The sequence below is a fragment of the Leptidea sinapis genome, chromosome 7 (genome assembly GCF_905404315.1).
Source record: "Leptidea sinapis chromosome 7, ilLepSina1.1, whole genome shotgun sequence".
Classification (NCBI taxonomy): domain Eukaryota; kingdom Metazoa; phylum Arthropoda; class Insecta; order Lepidoptera; family Pieridae; genus Leptidea; species Leptidea sinapis.
This window is the reverse complement of record NC_066271.1, coordinates 13,779,655-13,806,582: the sequence shown is the minus strand read 5'-3', so window position 1 is coordinate 13,806,582 and position 26,928 is coordinate 13,779,655. Positions and strand designations below refer to the sequence as shown.

Sequence of the window (26,928 nt, the reverse complement as noted above, 5' to 3'; positions counted from 1 at the left end):
TATACTTTTACCTTTAAGTAATAAAAGGCATAAAATGCATTTATTTTCTCAAATTGATTCCTTTCGAATTCTTTTTGAAGTCATTAAATTAATGTGTTACTCTTGATTTAATCGTACTATAGAAGAATATCAATATCGATATAATATAATTAGTGTAAAATTACACGCAACTAATACTTTTATCTTTAAGAAGTATTTCTTAATGTGTTACTCTTGATTTAATCGTACTATAAAAGAATATCAATATCGATATAATATAATTATTGTAAAATTACACGCAACTTATACTTTTACCTTTAAGTAATAAAAGGCATAAAATGCATTTATTTTCTCAAATTGATTCTTTTCGAATTCTTTTTGAAGTCATTAAATGTGTTACTCTTGATTTAATCGTACTATAGAAGAATATCAATATTGAAATAATATAATTAGTGTAAAATTACACGCAATTTATACTTTTATCTTTAAGAAGTATTTTTTAATGTGTTACTCTCGCTTTAAACGTCCTATAGAATAATATCAATATTTATAATTCATAGTAGGTGGCACTTACTTATAATTTTTAATATTCATTTTTTTTTATATTATTTACATATATTCTAACTATTGGCCAGTAGTCCAACAATGATCAGAACGGTGGTGATTATTACATACCATAAAGTGTAAGGTTCACTTTACCCAAGTGACTTACTTGTAGAAATCAAATTATAACTTTAATAAAAATAATATTTTAGTCAAAGATGAAAGCAAACACAGCTTAATCTCGATTTTATTAAAACATCATAAAAACAAAAACATCAATCCACAATCCCTGTAAACAAACTCAATCCAAACGTCGGAAAATACTGGCGAAAAAACATTGCATCCGCGAGATTAATGGATCTGCAGCGATCGAGTTCCTGCCAGCATCTAACAAACAGCTATGTTCTATCGACACATCTCAGCTTACAGGTTTAAATTAAAACCAAAACAATGTTATTTATAGATGGTAAAACTTAAACATAAGGGGCCACAGAGCTTCTAGCGAAACCAGGAAGAAAACAGGCAGGTGGAAAGGAAGGGCTCCGATTTGCATGATCTAAACGCGTGCAAATTAATGTATCTCTTATAAATCTTTGTTTATTACGCTTTCACGCCTAAGCCACTGAACCGGTTTTAATGAAATTACTTGTACGCCGCCGTTTAGAGCTTGAGAAAGGACACAGGCTACCTTTTATCGCGAATAACGGGCTTGGCGGGGTTGAAATTGGGGGTGGCAATTTGTATGAAAGTTCGTCATTATCGAAGATAACACCATGAAACTTTGTATTTATGCACTTGATAAGAAATAAATAAATATTTGTTCTAGCTTTTTTCAAATTTAGACCTGTATGGGGTGAAAAGGGGGGATGAAAGTTCTATAGTTGGTAACTTTTAAAAATTTATTAACCACAGCAGTTTGTAGTGTATTATTTACAAAGTATATTAAAAATAAAAATGCTGCCCAAAGTAACTATAATTGCATGCGCACGAAGTCGCGGGTAAAAGTTAGTATATTATAAATTTAAGATGTTTTTACGAAAACATGTGATTATTATTTAAAAACTGATGTATTCGAGAAGTATTAACGCCGTCCGAAGGTTTTATTTCATATTTTCGATATAACTTGGCATTTTTACTATGGAGGAAACTAGAAATAATCATATTCCTGTTAATTATAACTTTACAGCAAGGGCTGTATGCTGCCTCCTTGGGGCTGTAGAGAGGCATAAAAGGTATTTATTTTCGCAAAATTGATTCCTATAAAATTCTTTTTGATGTCATTTCTAATATACTACTACCGCTTCGGAAACAAATGGCGCTCTGAGAGAGAAGAATCGGCGCAAGACACTCTCCCAGCATTCTTTTTTGCGGTCTTTTTAATGAAATATACAATAGTGTACTGCCATTGCTATTGCTATAAAATTTAGCTTTGGAGTTAGGATTTACGACAGAGCCATTTAAAAAAAAAACAAATTTATTTATAGATAATGCCTGAACAATGGCTGGGACTTTGTTATAAAAGTGTATACATTTTAACCTACCTTACAACCTTTAAAGCTATTATTATTGATCTTATGAAGCCAACTAGAAATAATTACAAACAATTTCTTATTTCTATTGTTATAATAATGAAAATCACTATAACGCTCAAAAAGACGAAGAATTTTTTATATAAGAGGGGGCAAACGGGCAAGAGGCTCACGGGATGGGGAGAGGTGAGACAACCGCCCATGGACATCCGTAACTACAGGTGTGTCAAGAAATGCGTAGCCGGCCTTTAAGGTGGGAGTATGCTTTTTTCTTGAAGGTCCCTAAGTCGTATCTGCTGGGGAAGACCGCAGTAGCAACCGGTAGTTGATACCACAAAGTGGCTGTGCGAGGCAAGAAATTTCTAACAAAACGTGCGGTTGTGGAATGCCAGACGTCTACGTGATGCGGATTTATAACCTAGGTCCTAAGCAATTATTGAGAGCAAAATTCAAAGAAATTAACACGTTGACTGTTGCTTCTCAATATGTTATCTATAATGTAATGTATGTTCATAGGCACATAAGTGTAGTTGCGAGAAACTGACATAACCATAATGTTAACACCAGGAATAGACATAATCTTATAATGCCTACTACTCGGCTAAGTCGAGTAAGCAAGTCTTTAGTGGGGCGATGTATATACTTTTACAACAAGATCCCAGAAAATGTTCAAAACAAAAGTATTAGGCTACTATAACATACTCGTAAATGACTTTCTTAATGATAACACAGATTGGGAATGGAGCGACCGCCCTCGGGCTATTAAATAATAACTTTAATTGTACAATGTTACTTTGTTACTTTGTAAATGTAACTTTAATTGTAAAACATATTTTTGATGAAAAAAAAAACCGCTGAGTTTGTTGCGCCCATTCTTCTCAGGCCTGAGGATTTATTTTGGAATGGGTGGTTGTTTTTTGACTTTCAATAAGTGATGTCACATCCTATTTTGAATAAAAATATTTGCATTAGACACAAGTTTGTTCCGGTTCTCGTCGACGCTATCCCGGGACATGTAAGCACGGCCGGTGTAGGAAGTATACTCTGTACTGTCGTCTGCATAGCAATGAATACTGCTGATTTGCAGCATATCATTGATATACAGAAGAAACAGTGTAGGGGATAGCACGCAGCCTTGCGGGACGCCAGCGTTTATGGGTTTCAAGTCGGAGCATTCACGGTTGATGCTCCGATCGGCCAATAAGCTAGCGAGCCATTTGCACTACTTCTCGGGAATCCCATAGGATGGCAGTTTCACTATAAGCGCTTTATGCCACACCCGATCGAAGGCCTTCGCTATGTTTAAACTCACCGCCAACGCCTCTCCCTTCGACTCAACCGCTTGCGCCCATTTATGGGTGAGGTATGCAAGAAGATCACCAGCTGAGCGACCCTGACGGAAACCGTACTGGCAGTCGCTGATCAGCTGGTTCTCCTCTAGGTATCCCAAGAGCTGGCGGTTGATGATCGACTCCATTACTTTGGAGAAAATGGAGGTAGAGGTAATGGCAATGGGGCGGTAGTTAGACGGATCCGAGCGTACACCTTTCTTAGGGATCGGGTGCACTAAAGCCGCCTTCCATAATTGCCATCGGGCCCGCTCGATTAGTGAATGTCCAAGGTGAGAAGCGCCTTAAGCACGGCGCCATGCCGGATGTTTACCTCCGGCATGTATGACTCGCACCGCGGAATATGCGGTGATGGTGCAGCTTGGTCATCCAGAGTCGAGTTGGACGCGAAGAGGGAGCCCATCAGCTTTCTCTTTCGCATCATGGGCCAGCGACTCATCATCCCTGTGTAGTGGCGGAATGGCTGGCTGGGAGAGAGAGAGAGACAGCCTTGGCGAGCGACCGGAACGCACGAGTTCCCGAGGGAAGGCGTAAAAGTCTCTCGCCAATTCTGCCAATGTGCTCGCGTCAGCAATAACTCTTTTGAAGGACCTGGAGGCATGATTGTAGTGTTTTTTAAGTTCGGAATGGAATTCACATCCTTAGATACCACCGCATTGACCCAAGCCTGATAGCTCTCCTGCTTTCGGCGAGAGGCCATTTTGCAGGAGCGGTCAAACCATGATTGTGACCTGCCATCAGTAGGCACAGAGGATGATGGAATGAAGAGTTCCATACCTTGCAGTACCACATCAGCAACAGCGTCAGCAGCGGCATCTGGATCACCCAGCGAAAAAATGAAACGTGAGATGAATCTGCCAGAGAGGACATCTGTGACTCGGTTAAAAAGAGCAGGGCCGGCTTTGCCATCTCCAGGTGTAAGTTGACGGCATTTAAATTTGAGCGAAACCCCTGATGTTGCAAAAGTCCACAGCGAATGTGGAGGAGGGTGGTTTGAGCCTCATGTTCTGTTTTCCCCCGAGTCAGCACAGGTTTGCCCCCTCCAGAATACGCGGGGCAGCCTGGACAACCAATATTAGGTACAGGCCCTACTTGTGGACGCCCAGGGACGAATTATCCAAGACTACATAGCCTGGTACCATCCTGGAGTAGTCTATTTTTAGTTTTAGTCCGTGCTGCCATTTGTATTTGGGGGGGGGGGGGGGGTGTAGGCCTTTGGATACCCAACTCACCGGACGAAACACAGCGGCATAGCCGCTATTTCACGCCGGTTTCGTCTAAACATAATATTTATTTATTAAAAATTTTCTTTGAGAGACTAAGTCCAAGCTGATATATAGCACGGACAGCTCTCTTTTGCAGAGAAAACACTATATCAATATCAGCAGCATGGCCCCATAGTTAAATACTGTACGTCATGATGCTGTGAAAATAACTATAAAACATATATATATAACTGAAATAAAATACTAAAAAATATATAAAACTGACGTACAGTAATGTAGCGGTCGCAACATTCGTGTAATATCATCTCTAATCTTTTTAACGGCGTATGCCGCAGAGCTGAGTCTATCTGCTAGTTGGGCAATATGTGGAACCCACTGAAGATTTTTTTCTAACGTGATACCCAAGAACACCTTAGCGTCCACAAATTCTCAAAAAATTATGCGTACTGCTTATTACCAAAATTTAAATTTATACAATACAACCAGCATCAAATCCAAACTTTCTCACTACAATTCGTGGCATTACCAATACTTGACAATCACTCCTCACAATTTTGTAGTTTTAGATAGAGTGCCATCTACCGAATTTTTACATCATTAAAATGTTCTTCAAGTAAGCAAAGAATGTGATAGGAATTAAACCACACTACAGGTGTCGCTATTAACCCACATCTTCACTATTTATAAAATTAAATCTAGGTTAAAGTTAATCGACATGTACATATTTAATATAAGTAATAATATTAAATTATTGTATAAATAAAATGAACAATTTGTTATGTTTATAAAGTGATAACCCCCACTTCTAGGATTAATACCCAAATAAAATGAAGTATTTGTTTCAGTTAAATTAGTCTGAAGTATGGTACAAATGGTCTAGTAAGTCTAGTTGATCAGCTATCGTCAGGGTGTCGAATATGCGTGACGATGTGCGCGCGCACTTTAAAATTTCTCTCTGATATTTTTTCCCAAAAAGAACTTAATTACCGTTGTATCTTAGAAACATTTTAAACTATGATCGAATTACGAACTAATAATAGGTTTATCTAGGAAAACTCTGATATGAATAAAATTATCTCCATAATGTTTACAAGTGCATCCAACCTACGTTAACTGTCGGCAGCAGTCCTGTGATTTACATTATATTAACAAGAAACGCTCAATTAATATTTATTATTAGTATTAACCCTTCGCTCCACCAACATAAAGTGGCTCCATATTTCCTCAGTATGCAGTTTAAAGCTTGAAACTAGATGACTAAAGTTTCTTTAGTGGCAAATCGAAATAATCTGTAATAGGCCGCGGGAAGGCTTCTGCGCTTAAATATTCATAAGCAAGCATACGACGATACCGGTCGTGTTACGGTTTTGAAATACAGATCAAATTCTTTCATGTCTACCGTCATTTTAAAGGGATAGAGCGACTTGATCGCAGATAATAGTTCGTGCTGAGGTTGTTCTCGACCATTTGAGAGATTCACAATATGAGACCGAGAAAAGGCATCGTAACCTAGTTCTCAGCAACTCTGACTTATAACTAAGGATCAAGGCATAAATTCGTCAAATGTAGTGTCAAATGTCTGTTTACCAGTCATGGGTGTTTATACTTGTATACCCCATAGCTATATGGAGATAGATAATTTGTGTAAAACATAAAAACGAATGAGACATGCAAATCACTCTCATAGCGTTACGATTGGAAAATTCAAACTCCAAGCCAATCAATGAAATAATACTCTTTCCTTCTATATAATATATCAGCATAATAGTAGTGATATATATTATGTGAGTAAATGTTACACCAGAAACCAAAACATCAAAATTATATTTCCAAAAACAATTCATGGCTGAAGCTCAGGCAAAACCGAGTCGAGTTTGGGGAAAGCAAGATGAGGGAATACCACAATTTAGAAATGTAGAAAGATTGATGGACAACCATTTGTGAGTTTAACAGTCCATTGGCCATTACTATACTATACTAAAATTACCCTCTACCACCAAAGTAATCTATTAAAAGGGGGAAAAACTCAGAAAAAACTGGCTATACACAAGGTTGGTTCCTTGACAGAACACTTGAAATTATTCATAAAGCAGTAAGTCTTCCAGTAGCTGGAGCCCAAGAGGAATTGTATATGTACAATATGACAATTAAACTATATTATCAAAGACATAGCAACAAATTATTAAAACAAGCCCTATTTTGCTACCTAATTAGACAATCCTAAAGCAGGGTCCACTGCACCAATTTTTTAATAAAACATAAAAAAACCAGTTAGCAAAACATATCATTGGTGGATGCTTTTTATGATGTTGGATGCAGGGTATAAATGTCTTTTTAGATATTGCCAAAGCATTCAACACGGTATCAATTGAGATTTTAGTAAAAAAGCATTAGGTATACGAGGCCACCAGTATAAAGCATGTTATTGTGTAAACAAACACACAAAATGGCGCAGTCAACCCGGCTTAATGGACACATAATATGATGAATGTTGTATCAATCATAGCAAAAATCTTACATATGGTGGAGCAAAGGAGCAGGTGCTGAAAATAAGATTGTAAATTGTAAAAAAAAGGAGATCATTTAGGCTATATATCCTTTTCTGAATCTGCCAGCCAACATAGAAACTTGTGTATGTTGTTAGAAATAACCATTTGTAGCATTAGTCAATATCATACAAAAGTTAAAGAATTCCTCTGAGCCAAATTATTCAAGTCCAATGTCACTTAATTTACATAAACATATCCTGCAAAGAGAACTCTAACAAATAAGGTATTGTTCACTATAAAACATAACACTAATATACTAGAGGTTATTCTCAGATAACACGTCACGTCAAATCAAGACACATTCTATACAAAAGGGGTGCTCAAGCTTGAACTGCTGGCGATCTTACTCAAAATTTGTAGACTATGATCGATCGGCTCTGAGAGGCTTGGAGCCCTCATTTGTATGATGAAGGATTGTTGTCTAGGTAGAGTGTCACGATGACATAGATATTAGTTTTGCGCAAAATATGCATTTTTTAGTCAAGGTAAGTGTAGGTCTGCTCTTAAATGTCAATAAAAAGACTCATAATTATTATTCAAAATTGTGAGTTTATTGGTTCTTTCAAAACAAACGCGTCCCTAAGTTCTAAGCTTAACTAAAGAGTGACTTTGGATATTGAAGCGTGACACTCCATGTCATGGGCATACTTTTCATAAGATGGTACGTAATTACCGATTTTAGTTTATTATACCAGATTTTTTTCTCGAGATCAACTCAAAAAGCACTTGCGATCGACCTGTTGATCCCGATCGACCGTTTGAGCACCCTTGCTATACAATATTGAGTGTCTACAGATTACACAAAAGAGGGAATATCATACTCAAGGAAGTGATGAACTACTGAAACTGGTTGTTAAACAAGTTTCAATATACAATTCCACTTAGAAGAGAGTGAGACATTTTACAATAATAACACCGGATTCATTAGTAATACATAAACTAATGATATAACGAGATGGGTAACAAAAAAACAAACCACTATTTGCGTTATGGTTTGAACTTTGAAGGTTCCTAGTAAAAAAACTTTCCTAAATACACTAAGATGGGCAGAGTGGTTCAATTATTAATTTATATATTTAAGCAATATTTATTACAATTTAATAAATATGGTTTCGCTATAAACAAACATAGCATTATACAATGAATATAATGAAACACATACTTTTGTTTAACCAGCACAAAACCCAAATTATTAGTTAATAACTACCTTTCTTTAATATTCAACTATGTAAATGAAAACATATGATGAAAAATTTAAATTTGTTTATATTTTTTTTGTTTATGAAAATGATACAATACTATACAATTTTCAATCAGAATGTTACTTGATTCTTCTTAATTATATTCATTCATATTGTTTCAACTTTATAAATAAAAATACAGTCAGAATAATCAACGATTATCACAATATGTATTATGTTGATAAGAAGCTACTCAATGGAATACTGAAGAATAAAGCAATTTACAAAGAGACAGTTGAAATATTTAAATAGAAGCACAAAATTTTTGGGTTTTGGGAAAAAAAACTTTGGTAATCCCCCATATTAAGTTATGCTTAGATTGTTGAGACTTAGAAAAAACTCATGATTGCACTCCTGATGAACTGATTATACATTAAAGATCTCTTCTCCATATCTACATGAACCAAGGAACATAATTTGAAAAGAAAGTGTGTGTTGTTGATGATAGAAAATACAAAAGGATGATGTATAAACCATAGATTTGGCAAGTTTGGACATGGTAATGAAAAGAACGAAGTCCTGGAACATTAAGTAGTCAGAAAGCCCTGCACCAGGTGGAATCCTCATGATAATGAACGAAAATGAGCAGAAAAACATACGATATAATCGATATACCACTTTTTTATACAAATTTTAATAAATATAACAGGTTTGACACAAATTAATACGTTAAGCAATTAACGTTATGAAAGAGCTACGGTGAAATTAAAATTAAATAACAAATCTAAATAACCAACAATAGCCGCAACATTAAATTCCAAGCTGACAAAATTACTTGTAACAAAATGTTTGTGTAATTTACATTAACACGTACCTGATGAATTGAATTCCGCTGCAGATTCCGACCTTGTAATCACAAACACTACTCTATAAATTTAACACACATCTAATAATTTCTAAATAATTATTATCGAACTAAAGTCCAACATTCAGGGGTCAGCAATCAGTCATTCGACATTCACCAAAATCGTAGTTCCGTACCCTTCGCCTTTCAGTTTTTAGTTTTCAGTGCCACTTGTCAATTTAGTACTGTGGCATGTGGATGCCAATGGTGAGCTGTCATCTATCAAAGGCTCGTCAAAATCATTTTTCTTTATATTCAACGTGTTGCCAATTTGCAGGATGGTTTTGAAAATTGTCATTTCCTTCTGACAGTGTATTGTCATGTGTAATTGTGTAATGACCAAACGTAGTTACAGTATCAGCAGTTCTATCTTCGTAATATCTACAAGTAAATCGTTAACTTAACGTTAACCATCGCTAATCGTTGCCGTTCCGTACTGATGCCACGGACTAGTAAAAAAATAAGGACTCCGTGTCACCTTACATAACAGTGTAACACCAAAACAAGCCGATTAACGTGTAAATACATAGCCCCACGCACATACTCCTATAGGCCAATAGGCGGCCATTAAGAGAATTATCATCGTCTGTGACAGATCAGTTTGCGTCTCAATAAAATATTTTAGAAATGCCGTTGTGCTTTGTGAAAAAGTGTAAAAACGATACTTTATAAGTATTTGTGGACATTTATGATTATTTAAGGGAGAAAAAATTGTGTTACTATTATCCCCCGTAACCGCACACATATTAGAATAACGGTGCTTCACTTGCTAATATCACGGCGCGGAGTCCTTCTTTTTTTAATCTTCCGTGTCTGATGCACGTTTTGCTGTAGATTGGTATTTCGCGTACTTCCCTAGTATGATAAGTTCTGAACCATCTTGCCGGCTAAATTAATTTGATTGTAAGCAAATTTGGCACTGTAATTTTGGGAAGTTTGAAGTAAGTCATAATAATTTTTAGATTAATATTATGCCGATAGATACTGGACAAATATTATGTTATAATATCATTTATTCGAGTTACTTTTATGTATTTTTAACGATAAATCGATTAAAAATGAAAGATAATATTAATATTTAATTAAGAAATTTCCATTTTCAGTACCTAATTCGGCTACTTCGAATTAAAATAAATGCGACACCCTAATGCGAGATTTCAAAGAGACAATTTTTCTCATGATAGCTGGAAATTTCTAAATTTAACAAATTAAGTATGAATAAATTGGATTGTTTGACATTCAATTGCCATTACAATCGGCTTAAAAGAATTTAATTAAAATCTTGTATGTTACGGTAAAAGCGGGTTTGCACTAAACTACTAACTACTTAACATCAAACAATCAATTAATTAAATGATTTGGTGTTAAGATTTACACAAATTTTACACAATACTGAACCATTTGCATCAAATTATGAGAATAAAAGTTTGAAAAGGGGTGCCCCATTGATGCTTACCGTACCATGTTGTATCAGCACAGAAATGTTTAGTGGCCACTTTATAATGTATTTTTTTCATTCATCTTTATGTTCACAAGAGCTTCCTCAGATATTAACATAATTTCAATATCGTCGACGTTAAATTGCGATCCTATGTACGTTTTACTCATAGAACGTTAAACGAATAGAAGCCGGATGTCAACGACATTTGAATAACATGCTCGCATGAGTTACCAATATTGTTTTACCAAATCTAAAATATCTCTACTACTTATTATACAACAAGGGTTATCTATGCTCGAATATATAGCTTCTTCTTTAAAGGAAATTCCTTTCAAAAACTTCATCATAATTGGAACTGAACCGTCAATTTGTGTATTAAGAATACGAAATTTGACTTTTTGACATAAGGTCGCTTCGATCCTTTTCTCGTTTTGTTATAAGAATAGGGTCTCCCGAGTTCTACAGCAAAGGCATAATATTCATGCAATTAAAAAGCCTTGATACAGAAGTTTAAGTCCAGACCCCCCCAGTTCTAACGCGGCATAACTTTAGTGGACGTGTTTTCACAATCTGGACCCGTCAAGGGATGGCAGAAATGTATGTACATGAAACATGGGAACACAAATTCTTCGATTACCTTTTAATAGCCGAAAGAAACACGTTAACTGCTGGAGAATGGCTTCCCCAAAGATCACCACGATCCTGCGCTGCCCTCATCCAATCTATTCCGGCAATCTTGACCAGATCATAGGTCAATATTGTAAATTTTTTTTTGGATAAAATAATTTCTGTATTTTGCACGCTGTTCTCTGGTATTTTGTACAAATTAAGACGTTTGTATTGTTACCTACTATCTTTTATCATAACTATTATATTCTCTTTGTAGCTTGAGCTGAGCTAAGTGTTGCCAACAGCTTACGCATCAGACAGGGCACTCTCATAGAGAGTCGTTAGATTAATAGTGTTCTGTGGTGTTGGCACTTGGCCGATTTTATGTGCGTGTCATGAAAAAGTGCCGATTGTCATGTGAATTGTGAATAGAGATTTGAGTTTGGAGAAGCGTCGTCGCCATTTTGTATTCAATTTCGAACTAAATTTTTAGATAGGTGTAAAGTGGTATCTCTAAATTAATTTAATTTTAAGTGTGTTCTGTGTATAATCTAGGTGAGTATAATAGCAAACGAAGTGAAAATAGTAAAAATCATTGCAACCGTGTAGATTCTCAATTTTTCTTTAGACGTTGCTGACTCATTTAGTCAAGTTCTGTATGCGTTTCAGAAATTATAATGCCGGGCGCCGGTACTTTCAAAATCTTCGTCGGCAATCTTTCCGATAAAACAACAGACGCAGATTTGAGACCGTTGTTCGAAAAGTTCGGTACCGTCGTAGAATGCGATATCGTCAGAAATTACGGTTTCGTGCACATGGAAAACGAGCAAGTCGGCCGCGAAGCCATTCAAAATCTTAACGGAGAAATAGTTCACGGTCAAGGGATTAAGATAGAGGCGGCCAAAAGTCGCAAGGCACCGTCGACGCCGACAACTAAAATCTTCGTCGGTAACCTCACGGACAAGACGCGCGCGCCAGAAGTCCGCGAGCTGTTTCAGAAGTTTGGCACGGTCGTGGAGTGCGATATCGTTCGTAACTATGGATTCGTACACTTGGACGCGACGGGTGACGTGAACGAAGCTATTAAAGAGTTGAACGGAATGATGGTAGACGGTCAGCCCATGAAGGTGCAGCTGTCGACAAGCCGGGTGCGGCAGCGGCCGGGTATGGGCGACCCCGAGCAGTGCTACCGCTGCGGGCGTGGCGGCCACTGGTCCAAGGAGTGTCCCAAGGCCATGGGTCCCGACCGTAACGGTTACCGCGATCGTGCGTTTGGCCGCGACCCCTATCCCCCGCCGCCGCCGCCACCCTTCCTCCGCGATCGCATGATGGGAGGATTCGGGGTAACGCGCTCTTGTTTTACTTATCGTGCCGTCGGTTCCGATTCTCTTAGCGTGGTCGATTCTTGCACGTGATTAATACTCGGAACGGTTTTAGCTTCAATTTCTTCATGCTTTTCAAGTACTCTAAAAATTGCAGTATTCCATAAACATTAGGGGGAAATTCTCTTAACATTTACCTTAATATGCTTTTGATATTAATTTACTTCTTAACATTGTATTAATTCTAGTTTCTTTACCACATTAGGATCCTTATGATGGCTACTATGACCGGGCTCGGTTTGATTCACCTAGAGATCTATTTGAGCGACGGTACCCTGTTGGAGGTTCCAGGGGATTAGATATGGCAGGTTCTAGAGCTAGAGGAGACTTTGTTTCACCACCTCTGAGAAGAGAACCCATGCCTCCTATGCCAAATCTACCACCCATGAGAAGTGGGATGGGTGCCATGAGATCATATGATGCAATGTACAGCCGTAGAAGTCCTCCAAGGGGGCCACAAATGGCTAGAGGGTTAGTAATTGATGTTTACTAAACAACTATTTATATTACATAATATAATTCAAATATTTTACAATAGCACAATATAAAGGTAGATTTTTACCCATAAAGCTGTACAGGATTATCTTTAAAGCTCCACAGCCTGCATGCTCAATAATTGAGCATTTTTACAATGTGTATTTTCTATGTATGATTTTTAAACAAATTTAAATTTTTCAGAGGTTAAAAAGACATAATGCTATAAAAGTTGTTGATAAATTTTGGTATCTTATCAAATTTAATATTTACAGAATGTATGAAGACTTCAGCCGTGACACATTTGATGATAGAAGGTAAATATTATGAAATTTATTAATTTAAATTATAATAAACATGTCTTGCCTATTCTAAGATATATTATATCTGAAACTAATCGGTAATTAAAGGTGAATGGTGATAATTTTATAATAGATAAGACTGATATGCAGATGCCAATGAAACCTTATTTCCAACTACTACATTTAAAGTGATACCATTCGGGGTCCATATTCGTCAGCCCAGCAGGTTCTGATACCTATTTTAAGCAAATTAGCAAGTATTTTGTTTTGCTAAATGTGGGAAATTTTATCATGCTAATTCATAAATTATCCTTACCCACTTTTATGTTGCCAATTGGCAAATTTGAGATGGTTTCAATGCTTTAAAGTGGGTCTTTTGTTACTTATATAATAGTAAATATATTCCAGTTTTTTGAAGAAAAAACCACCAAGCATTTTCCATGAGCTATATATTATGTTTATTTTTTGGGTGAACATCATGCATCAGCAAACTCATGACATCATGATAAAAGCTGTCCTAAATAATTTCAACAATACTTTTTTACCATCAAAATAAAATCTAAGGTCAAAGTCCATAACTATGATTGTAGTTACATTGCTGGTTGACAGACAATATTGATTTGAGATTTTACTATCAGCCACATATCGATAACCATAATAAAATGAATTACTACCTTTATAAATAATATATTAGTTGATTCTTTAGTTAACTAATACTACAAAATAACTAGTTTTCAATGTTGTTGTAATTCATCAGTCTCATATCTGGTTTTATTTATTTTTGTACTGATAAAATCAAATAATCGATTAATAATAACTCTGTTCTCTACCAAACTTTTAAATAATATTTTTAGACTTTCTCTACTAGCTATGAATTCCCTTTTTATCTCATTTTACTCAAATAAATTGTACAATCTATATAAAATACATAGTCGGTATCAATTTAGTTGTTCTCATTTGAATACAGTTTACATTATTGAAAGAAGGAAGTTAAATATTTTTGAATATTAATTCTATATGTTACAATATAATATACTAATATCTAGTACTGTACAACATTCAAGTTTGCATATTTTATTGCACTTCCTTATTATCATTTCCAAATTTGTGCTTTTCTTTTCAAAATGAAATTTAAAAAATTCTTGTCTAATTATTTTTTTGAGGGTTGTATTTAAATCATGCACAAAACACACTAGATGTAATTTTCACTACCAAAATAATACCCATAGTACCACACCATTGACAGCTTACGTGGCTGAGCATATATAAACTTATTAATTTGGCTGTTTCTTAAGTACAGTTTTATTTCTGATTTTGCTATACGTCAAACCTCACTATTTTTGTCATTTGATGTATTTTTTCTTATTTTCCAGGCCTGGTATTCGTGGTCCTTCTCCACCTAGAAGATATGCGCCTTACTAGTTACTAGCTGAGTGCAGCATAATTTATCTCTGTGTGACCCTATGTTACCACTGCTGCAATATTTACTGAAAAAACAATTCTTTTATTCTTAAGTTTGAGTCTTCAGACTTGTTTAAGATAATAATAATTAAATTAAATGAAGATTTAATAAATAGAAAACCACATTTTCTATTTTAAATGAACAACAGCAATGTGTTTGGGGTGTGGTGTGGTCTCTTTATTTTATTCAGTGAGGTACAGAATGTTGTGTTTTGAATTGTTGTACTTAATTATTGATAGCAATATAAAATAGTACTATAGTTTCCATCTCTATTTATTTTATTCAGAACCACCTTTACAGTTTTAACTAATTATTTAAATTAAAATCAAATCAAAACTCATTTATATTTCAAATAAATTTACCATTTTTAACATTTATCATCTTATGAATCTTTTTAAAATTACAAATATATTATAAAAGAAAATAGTATATGATAAATTAATTAAAAGATAATACATACAACTTCTATTTTGACAGAGAAGTAAAGTTGGTATGCTTGCCAAATAAAAAGTTTCCTGGCTAAGTACAAATTTTGTTATTTTTGTATTGAAAATGAAATGGTCTACATTTCTACTCAAAAAATATTGGCAATGTCATGCTCAATATTGTATTTATAATAGCTGTCTTGTCTAGAGAGTGATGCTTTGTCGAGAGATTATGATTGAATTTCAATTGTTTTTATTTTAATCTGTTCACATTTCATTGACTAACACAAAAGTAAAATTTTGCATTTTATATAAAATATAAGTTTCACTGTTTGATTCATTTATTATTGTATATTATGTATATGCATATTTAAGGAGAAATGTTGCTCAGTGGAATACATAGGCTATTACAAGTTTTGACCGGAATTAGATATCATATTTGACTGGACAATATGTAGGTAAGTGGCGAAAGACGACTGAATCACAGATTTTTTATGTAGCTGAGTGTGTGAATGTGTGTTATGTACAAACGAATGGTTTTAGGCTATCAAATATATTATATTGAGTCAAATTATTTGTTTTATTTCGTCCTATAACTTGAAGTTGGGAAAAATCCAGCTGGTTTAAAGTTTATAGCTAAATTAAAACCCTGAACGGTAATTGACGTAGCATGCGGCGACACTACTAAAAACAAAATAAAGAAACAAAGCCCCCTTAGATTAAATACTACCCGATTAAACCCGACGTTTCGTGACTTGCAGAAGTAAGTTTTCAGGGGGCTGCGGTTGACCGGAGTCGAGATAGTCATTGTGAGGTTTAGCGCCATTTATTGCCTTGGAATGGAAACGAAGAGGAATAATTGGACTTCCTAAAGATGAAGATGCTACGTTTACGCATTAAGGAAGTGTTCTCAAAACAGAGAGGTCTCGAATCGCACCACTACACTGACACCGCTCAAACACATACACGTACTTCAAGTTAATTGCGGGAATAAAATGAATTTGCTACATTAGCAAGTTTGAATTTTTATCACAGTTAACTTCCATGTTATTTTTTAATACCTGTGTATTTTTGATAATTGGTTGAGGTTCTCGTTTAGTAGTTAAATATTAGAACTTTAGATGGCAATTCCGTCGCATAACGTCGTGTGCAGTAATCCTACTTTTTTTTAAGATGGCCGCCGCGAAATATTATGATTTCACTTTATGGATATAGTATTCGAGGTTCTCGAGGGTGCAGAAAACTAATTTGGGATACATTTCTAAATCCAAGACGGCCGCCGCGCAAAATTATGATTCCAACAATATGGATATCGAATCGAGGGTGCAGAGAACGAATTTGGGATCATTATTGAAATGCAAGATGACCAAAAAATTATTGACCGTGTCCAATTCTTTAGGTTTGTGTAGCTTTGGTTATTAAATTGGATCCCAGGTGTTAGATAATTACCGTTTTCTCGATTGAAACTTGAATGTGTTTTAATTTCAATGATTTACGTACCATTCTTGGAAGAAATCTATTCTCTTTTGCCAAAATTTTTGGTAGGTGGATGCGGATGTAGTGGTTTTTGGACGGTGTGTGATATATTATGTTCACACATTCTATGCATATAGATCGTCATTGTGCTCACATATTGCTTAGTGCTTACTTCTTGAAATGACGTCTGTCTTTAGGTTTTCATGTGGGTAGCCTGTCTGTTAATAGTGTGTCTAATTTTACCGTCTTCTTGTGCTTAAAAAATTTGTCATCTACATAACTTTTATAAACTAGTTTTGACAGGGGCCGTGGCTAATGCTCTTTCCTCGAATACTTCCATAAAAATATCGGCTATAACGGGTGACACTGGAGAACCCATAGCTACTCCGTCTGTCTACCTGCACATAGAATTCACTATTCATAAAGCAATGATTTACAATACCTGCATATTGTGTCTTTGCTTTACTATAATGATATACTCCCCTTACCCCTCGTTTACACCAAGGTATTATACACGTATTTGACAAGTTTCATGCAAATGAGAACGGCATCTGGTGTACCGACCTATTAAAGGAATGTTTTGGGGTTATATTTTCCCAACTTTAGTATTTCGCAACTCGCTCTTTTTTCAGTTTTTCAAATATTTTTTTAAAGTAGGGGGAAGAAAATATCTAAATAAAACTCAATTTACAAACAGAAACGGATCGCCATTATTTAAATTATTTTACAACCTTTTTCGGGGATGCCCATCGATTGTTTTAAATCTTGCAAGCCAAAAAATGAACAACTGTCATGTCAAAGTGAAAATCAGGGTATTTGAATTTCACATTTGCAAAAACGTGAAACTCTATTTACTAGCTGTTTTATGTCGTGTACTATGTATTTTTTGAAACATTGGCTTATTTATTACTACATCTTTTCCCAACGACTGAGTTGAGTTTGTGCTCCTTCGTTTAAAAAACTGTACAGTTTGCGAAAGGACGCTTATTACGTTGTTTTGATTTTGCGAAAAGGACGCTGTGTTGTGTTAATACGTCTTATTTTATGCTGTGATTGTGTGTGAGCAAAATGCCGATCGTGCGTGTGGCAGAGAGCAAGTGGCAGCAAAAAATTCAATTGTTGCAGATGGTACTCTTGGGGACCCTGATCTTCCGTCAGAGTAAAAACCAGCCATTACAATCGCAGACGTAACATACTTATACACTCAGAAGAGTTCCAATTATTTGCTTCAAACTATGGCCGACTTGATTCTTTTTGCTTGTGGCACCTATCAAATAAAGCAGGCGCGTTCATATGTCGGTAAACATTTCAGGTTTCACGGTATTTACCCATTAGAAGTGAGCCGTGACCAAATACCTGGAAATAAATCCAATGCTGCTTCGGGCAAAAATAAAGTCTCGCCACTCTTCACTTTGTTTTTATTGTAACTGAACGAGGTAATGGTGGCAGAGAAGCAATAAGTTATTATTGCAACTTCATTGTAGGGCTGAGAACTGTGGGTTGTTGCTCCCATGTGATGAGTATCATCTGGTACCTGGGCTATGCTCGCAATGAGGGAGTGACGCGACCAGCTAACTTCTTGGATGACGTTATTTTAAGAGTGTAGTTGATTGAAAAGGCGCCACTATCCAAACGTTTCTATACTAAATGTAGATAAGATCTGTCTCAATAATCACCATTTAATGAAAAAGTTGTTTCTGTTATTCCAAATATGCAAGTAGTATATTATGTAGTAGTAGTAGACTGCCTGGTGGGAGTTCTAAAGTATCCTAGAACATGAGAAAATTGTGGTTTTACACGAAGTTGTTAGTTGAGCAGTAGGTAGTATTTAACAGACTTCAAAAAAGGAGGAGGTTGTCAATTCGATGCGTATATATATATTTTGGTTCAATTATGTTTCTTGCTTTTTTATCTGACCGTTTATTTATACATATACATATGTATGTACGTGTGAGTATATTAGAATGATTTTGTTTCAATTATTTGTGTAGGTATTGATCTCTAACAGTCAAGCAAACGAGGTCGTAACATAACCCCAAAACTTCTTAAAAAAACAAACTTAACTTATGACTCCCAACTTTATAAAAAAAAGAAAATTACTGCCACATATTCTTATACAATGATCTATTAAATGTAACTATTTCATGTTTCAACACGACTTTTTTTGGTGTACGAGACTTCCACTGAAACTTGCCATTCGCGTTTCAAATACAAGTTGTATGTAATATTTTCAAAATACAAAAACATAAAACTTGTCATAGACAATATTTGTATGAATCTTGCCTAATGAAATTGTTTGTCACCTAGTTACTGTTAGTTGTCTGCATGTATATGATCTCATGTTTTATAATTGTTGTAGGATTGTAGCTAAACTTGTTTAAGACATGTCAGTGCAGAAGTTAATGAATTTGAAAACAAAATTGACTACTGGCACAGACAATAGAAAGTGAAGGTACTGCGGAACTTTGCTTCATGAGTGCAGTATACTTGTACATACATACAGATTGAAGGAAATTCAAGAAAACCACGCAAGTACTGGTCGCGATCATTTTTGAGGAGACGACAGCAAGAAGGGGCCTATCGTTCCTTATTGAATGATTTAAGAATAGAAGACAGAAGTGGATTCAGAAATTTTATAGAATGAGACCAGTTTTGTAGAATTTGCTTCAAAAAGTTGCACCATACTTTTATTAGCAGAATTCACAGTATCAGACTCCATACTACTCTCACGAGATGCCATCACTCCGGCACAGCAATTATTTTTTTTCTGGAAAAGGAGGACAAACGAGCGTACGCACCTGATGATACGTGATCAAGGCCGCACACATTCTCTTGCAACACCAGAGCAATCACAGGAGCGTTGCCGGCCTTGAAGGAAGCCGTACGCCCTTTTTTTCTGTTAGTTGTTTATTTGAGATTTCTAGCTACTGGTGACTCATATTCTTCTTTGTATTTGCATCGGATATCAAAGGCAAAATGTAGTTAATGCATTACTCATGCTTGAGAGACGATTATAAAAGTATTGAAAGAATATCTTAATATAAGCCGAGATAAATATTGCTAATAAAGCTTATGTCCACGCACCAAGCATGGATAGAGTATAAAACTTGTTTTAAATAAGTATTATACATAAACTTCAATAAAATTAACAATACTTGTTAAAACATGTATGTTTCATGTTGGTGTGAACGCGGTCAATGTATCAGACTGTATCAAACATGTCTCAGATCTATATGTGAATGCAAATGTGTTTTATACTTGTCTAAACCACACACTGTGAACGCAAGAATGTTTCAGACAATAGCAATACTTGTTAAAAACAAATAATTATGTTTTGACAAGTATTCTACAAGTTTTGTATAAAACAAGTTGTTGACTTGTTTCTTGGTGTAAAAGAGGGGTTATAGGGAGGTTGGAGAAATCTGATTCAACATCAAAGCTCACTATACTTTCGTTGCTCGAAAATCTGAGATCTCTCAAATTTTTAACATAATGGTAAGTTCCTTCACATGAGCACTGGCGTTTCCTTAAGGTGTCAATTTATTGACTAAGTGCATTCCTTTATTTATATTATGTAAGCTGTTTTTTGCCTCATGCCGGGCTATGTGTGTACGTTAGGGAGGATATCTGCTGTCGCCGTCTCGTCAATTTTGAGGGTAGGGACCTGTCCACTCTCTTGCTCCGCGTAGAATTTGAGGACCGCGTCCGCATCTATGCGTGTGTCTACAGGTCCCATAGTGGTAACGCAGAAACCGATCATCTCATGGGCAGCGTTCAAGCGGCAATTGACGACGTGCTTGCAAAGAAAGCCTCCGCTGAAATCGTAGTCTTGGGTGATTTCAACGGGCACAAGGCCGAATGGCTTGGATCACGTATCACAGACTACGCAGGGCGATCTGTGCATAATTTTGCATTGGCGTATGGTCTGTCCCAATTGGTTGAGTCGCCAACGCGGCTCCCGGATGTGGATGGCCATATGCCGTCCTTATTGGATCTTCTGCTGACTACACATCCCGATGGTTACCAGGTCTTTGTCGACGCCCCTCTCGGAACGTCCGACCATTGCCTGGTTAGGAGTATATTGACTATCCGACGCCAACATCGCAGATCACCAGCGACCCGCCGCGTTTGGCACTACAAGTCAGCAGATTGGGATAGGATGCGTTCCTTTTTTGCAGCCTACCCTTGAGGCAGGGTTTGTTTCCCTTCGGATGATCCTAGTGCCTGCGCCGTTGCAGTAGCCGATGTGATACTACAGGGTATGGATATTTTTATACCAAGCTCTGTAGTACCGATCGGTGGCAGATCACAGCCCTGGTTCGATGCGTCAATTAAAGCAGCATCTGACTGCAAAAAACAGGCGTATCGAACTTAGGTTGCTGCGCTGGGCACAAAGGATCCGAACTGCATAGTTCTTAAGAGGAAATACAACCGTACCTCCAGATTTTTTAAGCGGCAAATCGCCCGTCAAAATCGGCGAGCAGCTTTCCAGTTACCCGACCGGAACACGCAAGTTCTGGTCGTTGTCGAAAGCTGCTCTTGGTAACTTCAGCCAGCCGTCCATGCCGCCGTTGCACATGAGGTATGACACCCTGGCCCATACGGCAAAAGAGAAAGCCGATCTCTTGTGCGCTCTTTTCGCCTCCAACTCGACTCTGACGACAACGGAAAAACACCGCCGACCATCCCGCGGTGTCAGAGCTCTATGCCTGAAGTACAGTTCAGACAGAAAACTGTTAGGCGAGCTCTGTTTTCGTTGGACGTCAGGAAGTCGAGCAGGCCGGATGGCATTTCTCCAATCGTGCTTAGAACGTGTGCCCCTGAGTTGACGCCGGTGCTAACGCGTTTATTCCGGCACTCTTATTCAAAAGGCGTAGTCCCTGACTCATGGGAGTCAGCCCTTGTCCATCCGATCCAAAAAAAGGAGACAGTTCGGATCCGGCAAACTACAGGCCTATTGCTATTACCTCCCTGCTCTCCAAAATCATGGAGAGCATAATTAGCCGTCAGCTCTTGGTATACCTAGAGTGTCACCAGTTGATCAACGACCGACAATACGGGTTTCGCCATGGTCGGTCGGCAGGTGATCTTCTGGTATACCTAACACATAGATGGGCTGCGGCTATTGAAAGCAATGGGGAAGGCCTGGCAGTTAGCCTGGATATAGCGAAGGCCTATGATCTTGTTTGGCAAAAGGCGCTCCTCTCAAAACTTCCATCATTTGGGCTTCCCGATAGCTTGTGCAAGTGGACCTCCAGCTTCCTCACTGGGTGCAGCATACAGGTCGTTGTCGACGGATATTGCTCGAACCCGAAGCCCGTGAATGCTGGAGTGCCCCAAGGCTGTGTGCTATCTCCCACGCTGTTTCTTCTACATATAAATGATATGTTGGACACCGCCAACATTCATTGCTATGCAGACGACAGCACTGGTGATGCCGTATACATGGGCCATGCAGGTCTCCCTCGGGAAATCGTCGACAACGTCCCGGCACTGCCGGGAGAAACTTGTGTCTTCTATCGAGTCCTCTCTTGAGAAGGTCGCGGAATGGGGAAAATTGAACCTTGTCCAATTTAACCCCCGGAAGACTCAAGTTTGCGCGTTTACCACTAAAAAAACCCAATTTGTCGCATCACCGCTCTTTGACAACACTTCCCTTAAAGCCTCGCCTAGTATCGGAATACTGGGTCTCGAAATCTCGATCGATTGCCAATTTCGTGGTCATCTGGAGGGCAAAGCCAAATTGGCTTCAAAGAAACTGGGCGTCATTAATAGACCACGGCAATACTTCAAGCCGGCCCACATACTAGCGCTCTACAAAGCGCAGGTCCGGCCACACATGGAGTATTGCTGTCATCTCTGGTCTGGCGCACCCCAGTATCAGCTCGATCCATTTGACCGCGTGCAACGTAGAGCAGCTCGAATTGTCGGGGACCCAGTGGTCTGTGAACGGCTGGATCACTTGGCGTTGCGTAGAGACGTCGCTTCATTGTGTGTCTTCTACCGCATTTATCACGGGGAGTGTTCCGAAGAGCTGTTTAACCTGATTCCTGTCGCCGAATTCCACCACGACACGCCACAAGTTAGGTTATCATCCTCACCATCTGGATGTGTGCCGGTCCTCCACAGTGCGGTATTCAAGGAGCTTTCTTCCACGTACTACAAAGCTGTGGAATGAACTTTCTTCTGCGGTGTTTCCGGGACGATACGATATGGGTACCTTCAAAAAAAAGCGCGTACACCTTCATCACTTAAGAACAGGTGACCCGTACGCACGTTGTCCTCCTATTCCATAAAAAAAAAGCTGCACACAAAGGGAAATCGTCGTTGTTATAGTCAGGTGTCTTCTATACGCGCATGACTCAAGCCTTATCTGGAAACAAAATCCCAAGCAGACTGACCTGCACTTCAGCATGAAAGTGATCATGTAGCCTAAGAAAAAAGGAATTCAATATTTCCAAATGTCTTAGGTCGGATAAAATGTCCGGTTGATTATAAACTTTTTTGCAAAAAAAAAAAATGGCACTCTTCATTAATTCGAGTAAGAACTTTTAGTATGAATAGCTGTAAAAGAGATTGATGCAAAAAACAACGTGAGTCCTCACCAATAATTAAAGAGATCCTGGCTTCATCAGAAAATAAAATCTTACTCTATTCTGAGTTACAAATTAAATGTACCTAGGTACTCAAATAATTCACCAATATTTATTAGATTTGGGCGTTACATTGGACCGAAAGCTAACTTTCCACGACGACACGGCTGAGGAATACATTCGACGATTGGGATTCGTAATAATTGTCACCGACTCCAACAATTACAATAATCGTAACTAGAATTAGATTAATTAATTAGATTGTATAAAAATACGCAATTATATTTTATACTTTTTACTGCATATTGTATCTATTGTTTTGGAATAGTGTTTTTGAAGTTTGTTGTTTTTTTTTGTTATTTTTATTTTTTTATTTTTAGTGCATTTGAATTTGTTCACTAACATCAATTTGTCTAAATATGTGTAGATATACAAAATTTTTGTTGTATCATATTCGACTACGACAATTACTTGACCATAACTATGTTATGGTAGACTTAAATATCCGGATAGCATAAAAAAAGATTCAGCCGAGTAACGTTAATTTTCTCCTAGGAAATGAAGAGTTCCATTACTTTGTCATGGATTGCGTAATCGGAACCTAACCAAACTATCTTTGAAGTATATCTTTTCCAATTAAAAAAGAATCACCAAAACCGAGCGATATTGAGTTATACGTAAATTTATCTTCCACTTTGATATACGTATGTATAGCAAATTTAAACTTGTGGTTTTCTCATGGATGCCATTGTCAGATCTGGACCAATTTCAATGGGACCACACGGGAAGCACCAGCTTTCAAATAAAAAAAGAATTACCAAAATCGTTTAACCAAGTCGAATGTTTTGAGGAAACAAACATAAAAACTTTTTGAAGTCGGTTATTAAAAAAATATCTCACTAATACCTCAATAATATCAGACCAAGTTATCCCTTGCCTAAAATTATATTTCAGAATTTATCACTAAATAACATTTATCTTGAATAGTAGTTTTATAATAAAAGGCAGATCAGACACCAACTAATTTTCTAAAACTATGTATTCGACTACTGATAAAGAAGCCACATACATATTATACTCTTATTAGCTGAAAAATTAGCGCCTGAAATTGAAGTCGAGCACGTGATTTATCTATACAAAAGAAGTAGTAATAATAATTCTATTATTTAAGTACGTTATATAGACTGAAATTATTTCATTCACCATTTTATTTTATCCTATTACAATACTGCACGCTCAAGGGTATGTATGTATAATAATAGATAATAAGAATAATCTTTTAAATAGTAAAAATCAAACTAAACGGTTTATTACACGCTTTAAAAAGCTTTAGTGGGTTCATCGCAGTGCCCATCTAGCAAATAGACTTAGTTGTTGCATGTGTATGTTGTTAGAATGATGACACATGTTGCTACAGCCAAATTAGTATATATCAGTTATTTTCTTAGATGATTATTGTGGTGTGAGGATATGCTGCTGTGGTTTTTGCGCTGCAAGAGAGCTGTTCGTGTAACCAAGCTTGAACTAGATTATGGTTATTTTTAACCGACTTCAAAAAAGGAGGAGGTTCTCAATTCGACGGATTGCTACTTACTTAATTACTTATATTTTTATTGCGAAAAAAATAATAAATTTTTCATTTTTTAACCCACATCAATTGCCCTCCGGAACCGCTCGATGCTCCATTCCTTTTGTTTACTGATAACAAATACATATTTTGGAATTGACGATATCATTTTAATTGAATGTTTCAATAATAACTTCTAAAATGATATCAGGACCCAGAGCAATATTATCACATTTCCCTTAAAGGCCGGGAACGCCCCTGAGATTAAATTTGTTTTGCAAGAGTAGCAATTTCTCGACAACTAGATGAAAATCCTTCCTACTTGTTATTAAACAATTTCCAGCCGTAATCAAATCAATCACTTTATTCACGTAGGTCAAGGAAATGACACTCATGAATGTCAAAAGTTTTCTTTTTATATCTACCGCTACTTTGGAAAGGGTTAAAGCTTTAATGAGAAGAAATGGCAAGAAACTCATTGCCACTCTTTTAAATCAACATCTTTTTATGAATCATTTCAGTTACAACATAATATGTAAGTGATGCAACAAAATACTCAAAGCCTTACGTAAGTCGCAAAAGGTAAATGTAATTTAAAACGTAAAAACAAGAGTTATTGAGCACAGTAGATGCATCAATCGACACCGTAAATAAATAAAGGGATTTTTTTCAATCAATCTTTGCAATCAAAATATAGTTTCCTCGATGAACTGAAAGTCATATAGTTCCATATAAGTTTTATTTGTAACTTAACTAGCAACGTGTATTACGACTATATTAAACACTATATATATACAACAATGTACAGTAAATGCTGCGCTCCGGCCGCTCACCGCAACTCTCATCATCATATCAGGCTTATACAGTCAATATATACATATTGTGCTTTACTAAACCCTTACCAGTCGAGACGAAAAGTAAGCTACACAAAAAAGGTCGTGCTCAAACAATTATATTATTTTCTTTCACAAACCGATATGTATTTATAGTTATTTATGCAACTGTTGTGTAATAAGGGGTATTAAAACGCGAATGTCAACAGATGCATACAAGACTTTATCTACACCCAAAATGGATCCTCTATAAAAGATTCTGAAACAGTTAGCTTACTGCTAACATTAAAAAACCCAGTACTAGTAAGCATATTATCATCCAAAGGAGTGTTATTATGAAAACGGATGATATAATGTTGCACTGAATTTCATTACAACACTCGTTTGGATGTTGTAATGGTTATTAGGACATTGATTTAGTACTATATTATTACATAATAACAGTATTAGTGTTTTAATGTCGGCAATAAGCTCACTGTTTTAGAATCTTTAATAGAGGATTCAAAGCATATGCATGTTACCATTATGGGAGTAAATTAAGTATTATACTGTAGAGGCATTTAAATTGAGCGTTCATTATTAATCTACTTCAACAATACCTTCCTGTGTTACATGTACTTTCATACTTAGATAAACGTAATATAGAGGTAGGTTGGTATACTAATACGGCCTTACAAATAACATTGACATAAAGTTATACCTTAGAAACAACCATGAATATGCAAAATGTTTACAAATAGACATTTTGCTTACGATTGGTTTATTCGTATAATGTTTCCCGCGTTTATTTGCAAGGCTGCTTAAAGTTCATAAATTTTAGTTGCTTTTATTTATTGAGAGTATTATTGGTAATAAGACCATCAGCTCAAACCTAAATACAATAAAAGAAGAATATTTAAATCAGTTTTCTATATACTCGATTAATAGAAAAAACTGCGTTAGGTATATGTGCAAAAAATTATTGATGTAGATTATTTGACGTTCACAAAGTTCAGAATTATCATTTTTTTTTAATTTATTTAGTGGCACGGGATGCAAGTCCATAGGCCAAATTATCATTATTGTATTGGCAGTGTTGCCAGCGATATAGTCAATATTTTGTTG

The 26,928-nt window shown here is 36.5% G+C and overlaps 2 protein-coding genes across 3 annotated transcripts in view; one reads left to right on the top strand and one right to left on the bottom strand.

Moving 5' to 3' along the window:
- Positions 1–9,467, bottom strand: part of LOC126965302 (stress-activated protein kinase JNK) — a 111,783-nt gene extending 102,316 nt beyond the window's left edge. For both annotated transcript variants that reach the window (XM_050808833.1, XM_050808835.1), the window contains exon 1: positions 9,231–9,467. The gene's annotated coding sequence lies outside the window, so the exon portion shown is untranslated. The remainder of the gene's footprint in view (positions 1–9,230) is intronic.
- Positions 9,468–11,698: 2,231 nt separating this feature from the next.
- LOC126965311 (RNA-binding protein lark) lies at positions 11,699–15,926 on the top strand. The gene is made up of 5 exons (XM_050808850.1): positions 11,699–11,865; positions 11,980–12,653; positions 12,898–13,163; positions 13,442–13,483; positions 14,842–15,926. Exons 2-5 carry the CDS (start codon positions 11,988–11,990, stop codon positions 14,888–14,890), a joined length of 1,023 nt encoding a protein of 340 aa, XP_050664807.1. The 5' UTR covers positions 11,699–11,865; positions 11,980–11,987; the 3' UTR covers positions 14,891–15,926.
- Positions 15,927–26,928: the final 11,002 nt, after the last annotated feature.

Excerpts from the sequence above, each read along its gene's own strand:
- LOC126965311 (XM_050808850.1), top strand. The coding sequence starts at position 11,988 with ATGCCGGGCGCCGGTACTTTCAAAATCTTCGTCGGCAATCTTTCCGAT. Across the intron at positions 12,654-12,897 it reads GCATGATGGGAGGATTCGGG|GATCCTTATGATGGCTACTA; the intron begins GTAACGCGCTCT and ends TTACCACATTAG. Across the intron at positions 13,164-13,441 it reads GGGCCACAAATGGCTAGAGG|AATGTATGAAGACTTCAGCC; the intron begins GTTAGTAATTGA and ends TAATATTTACAG.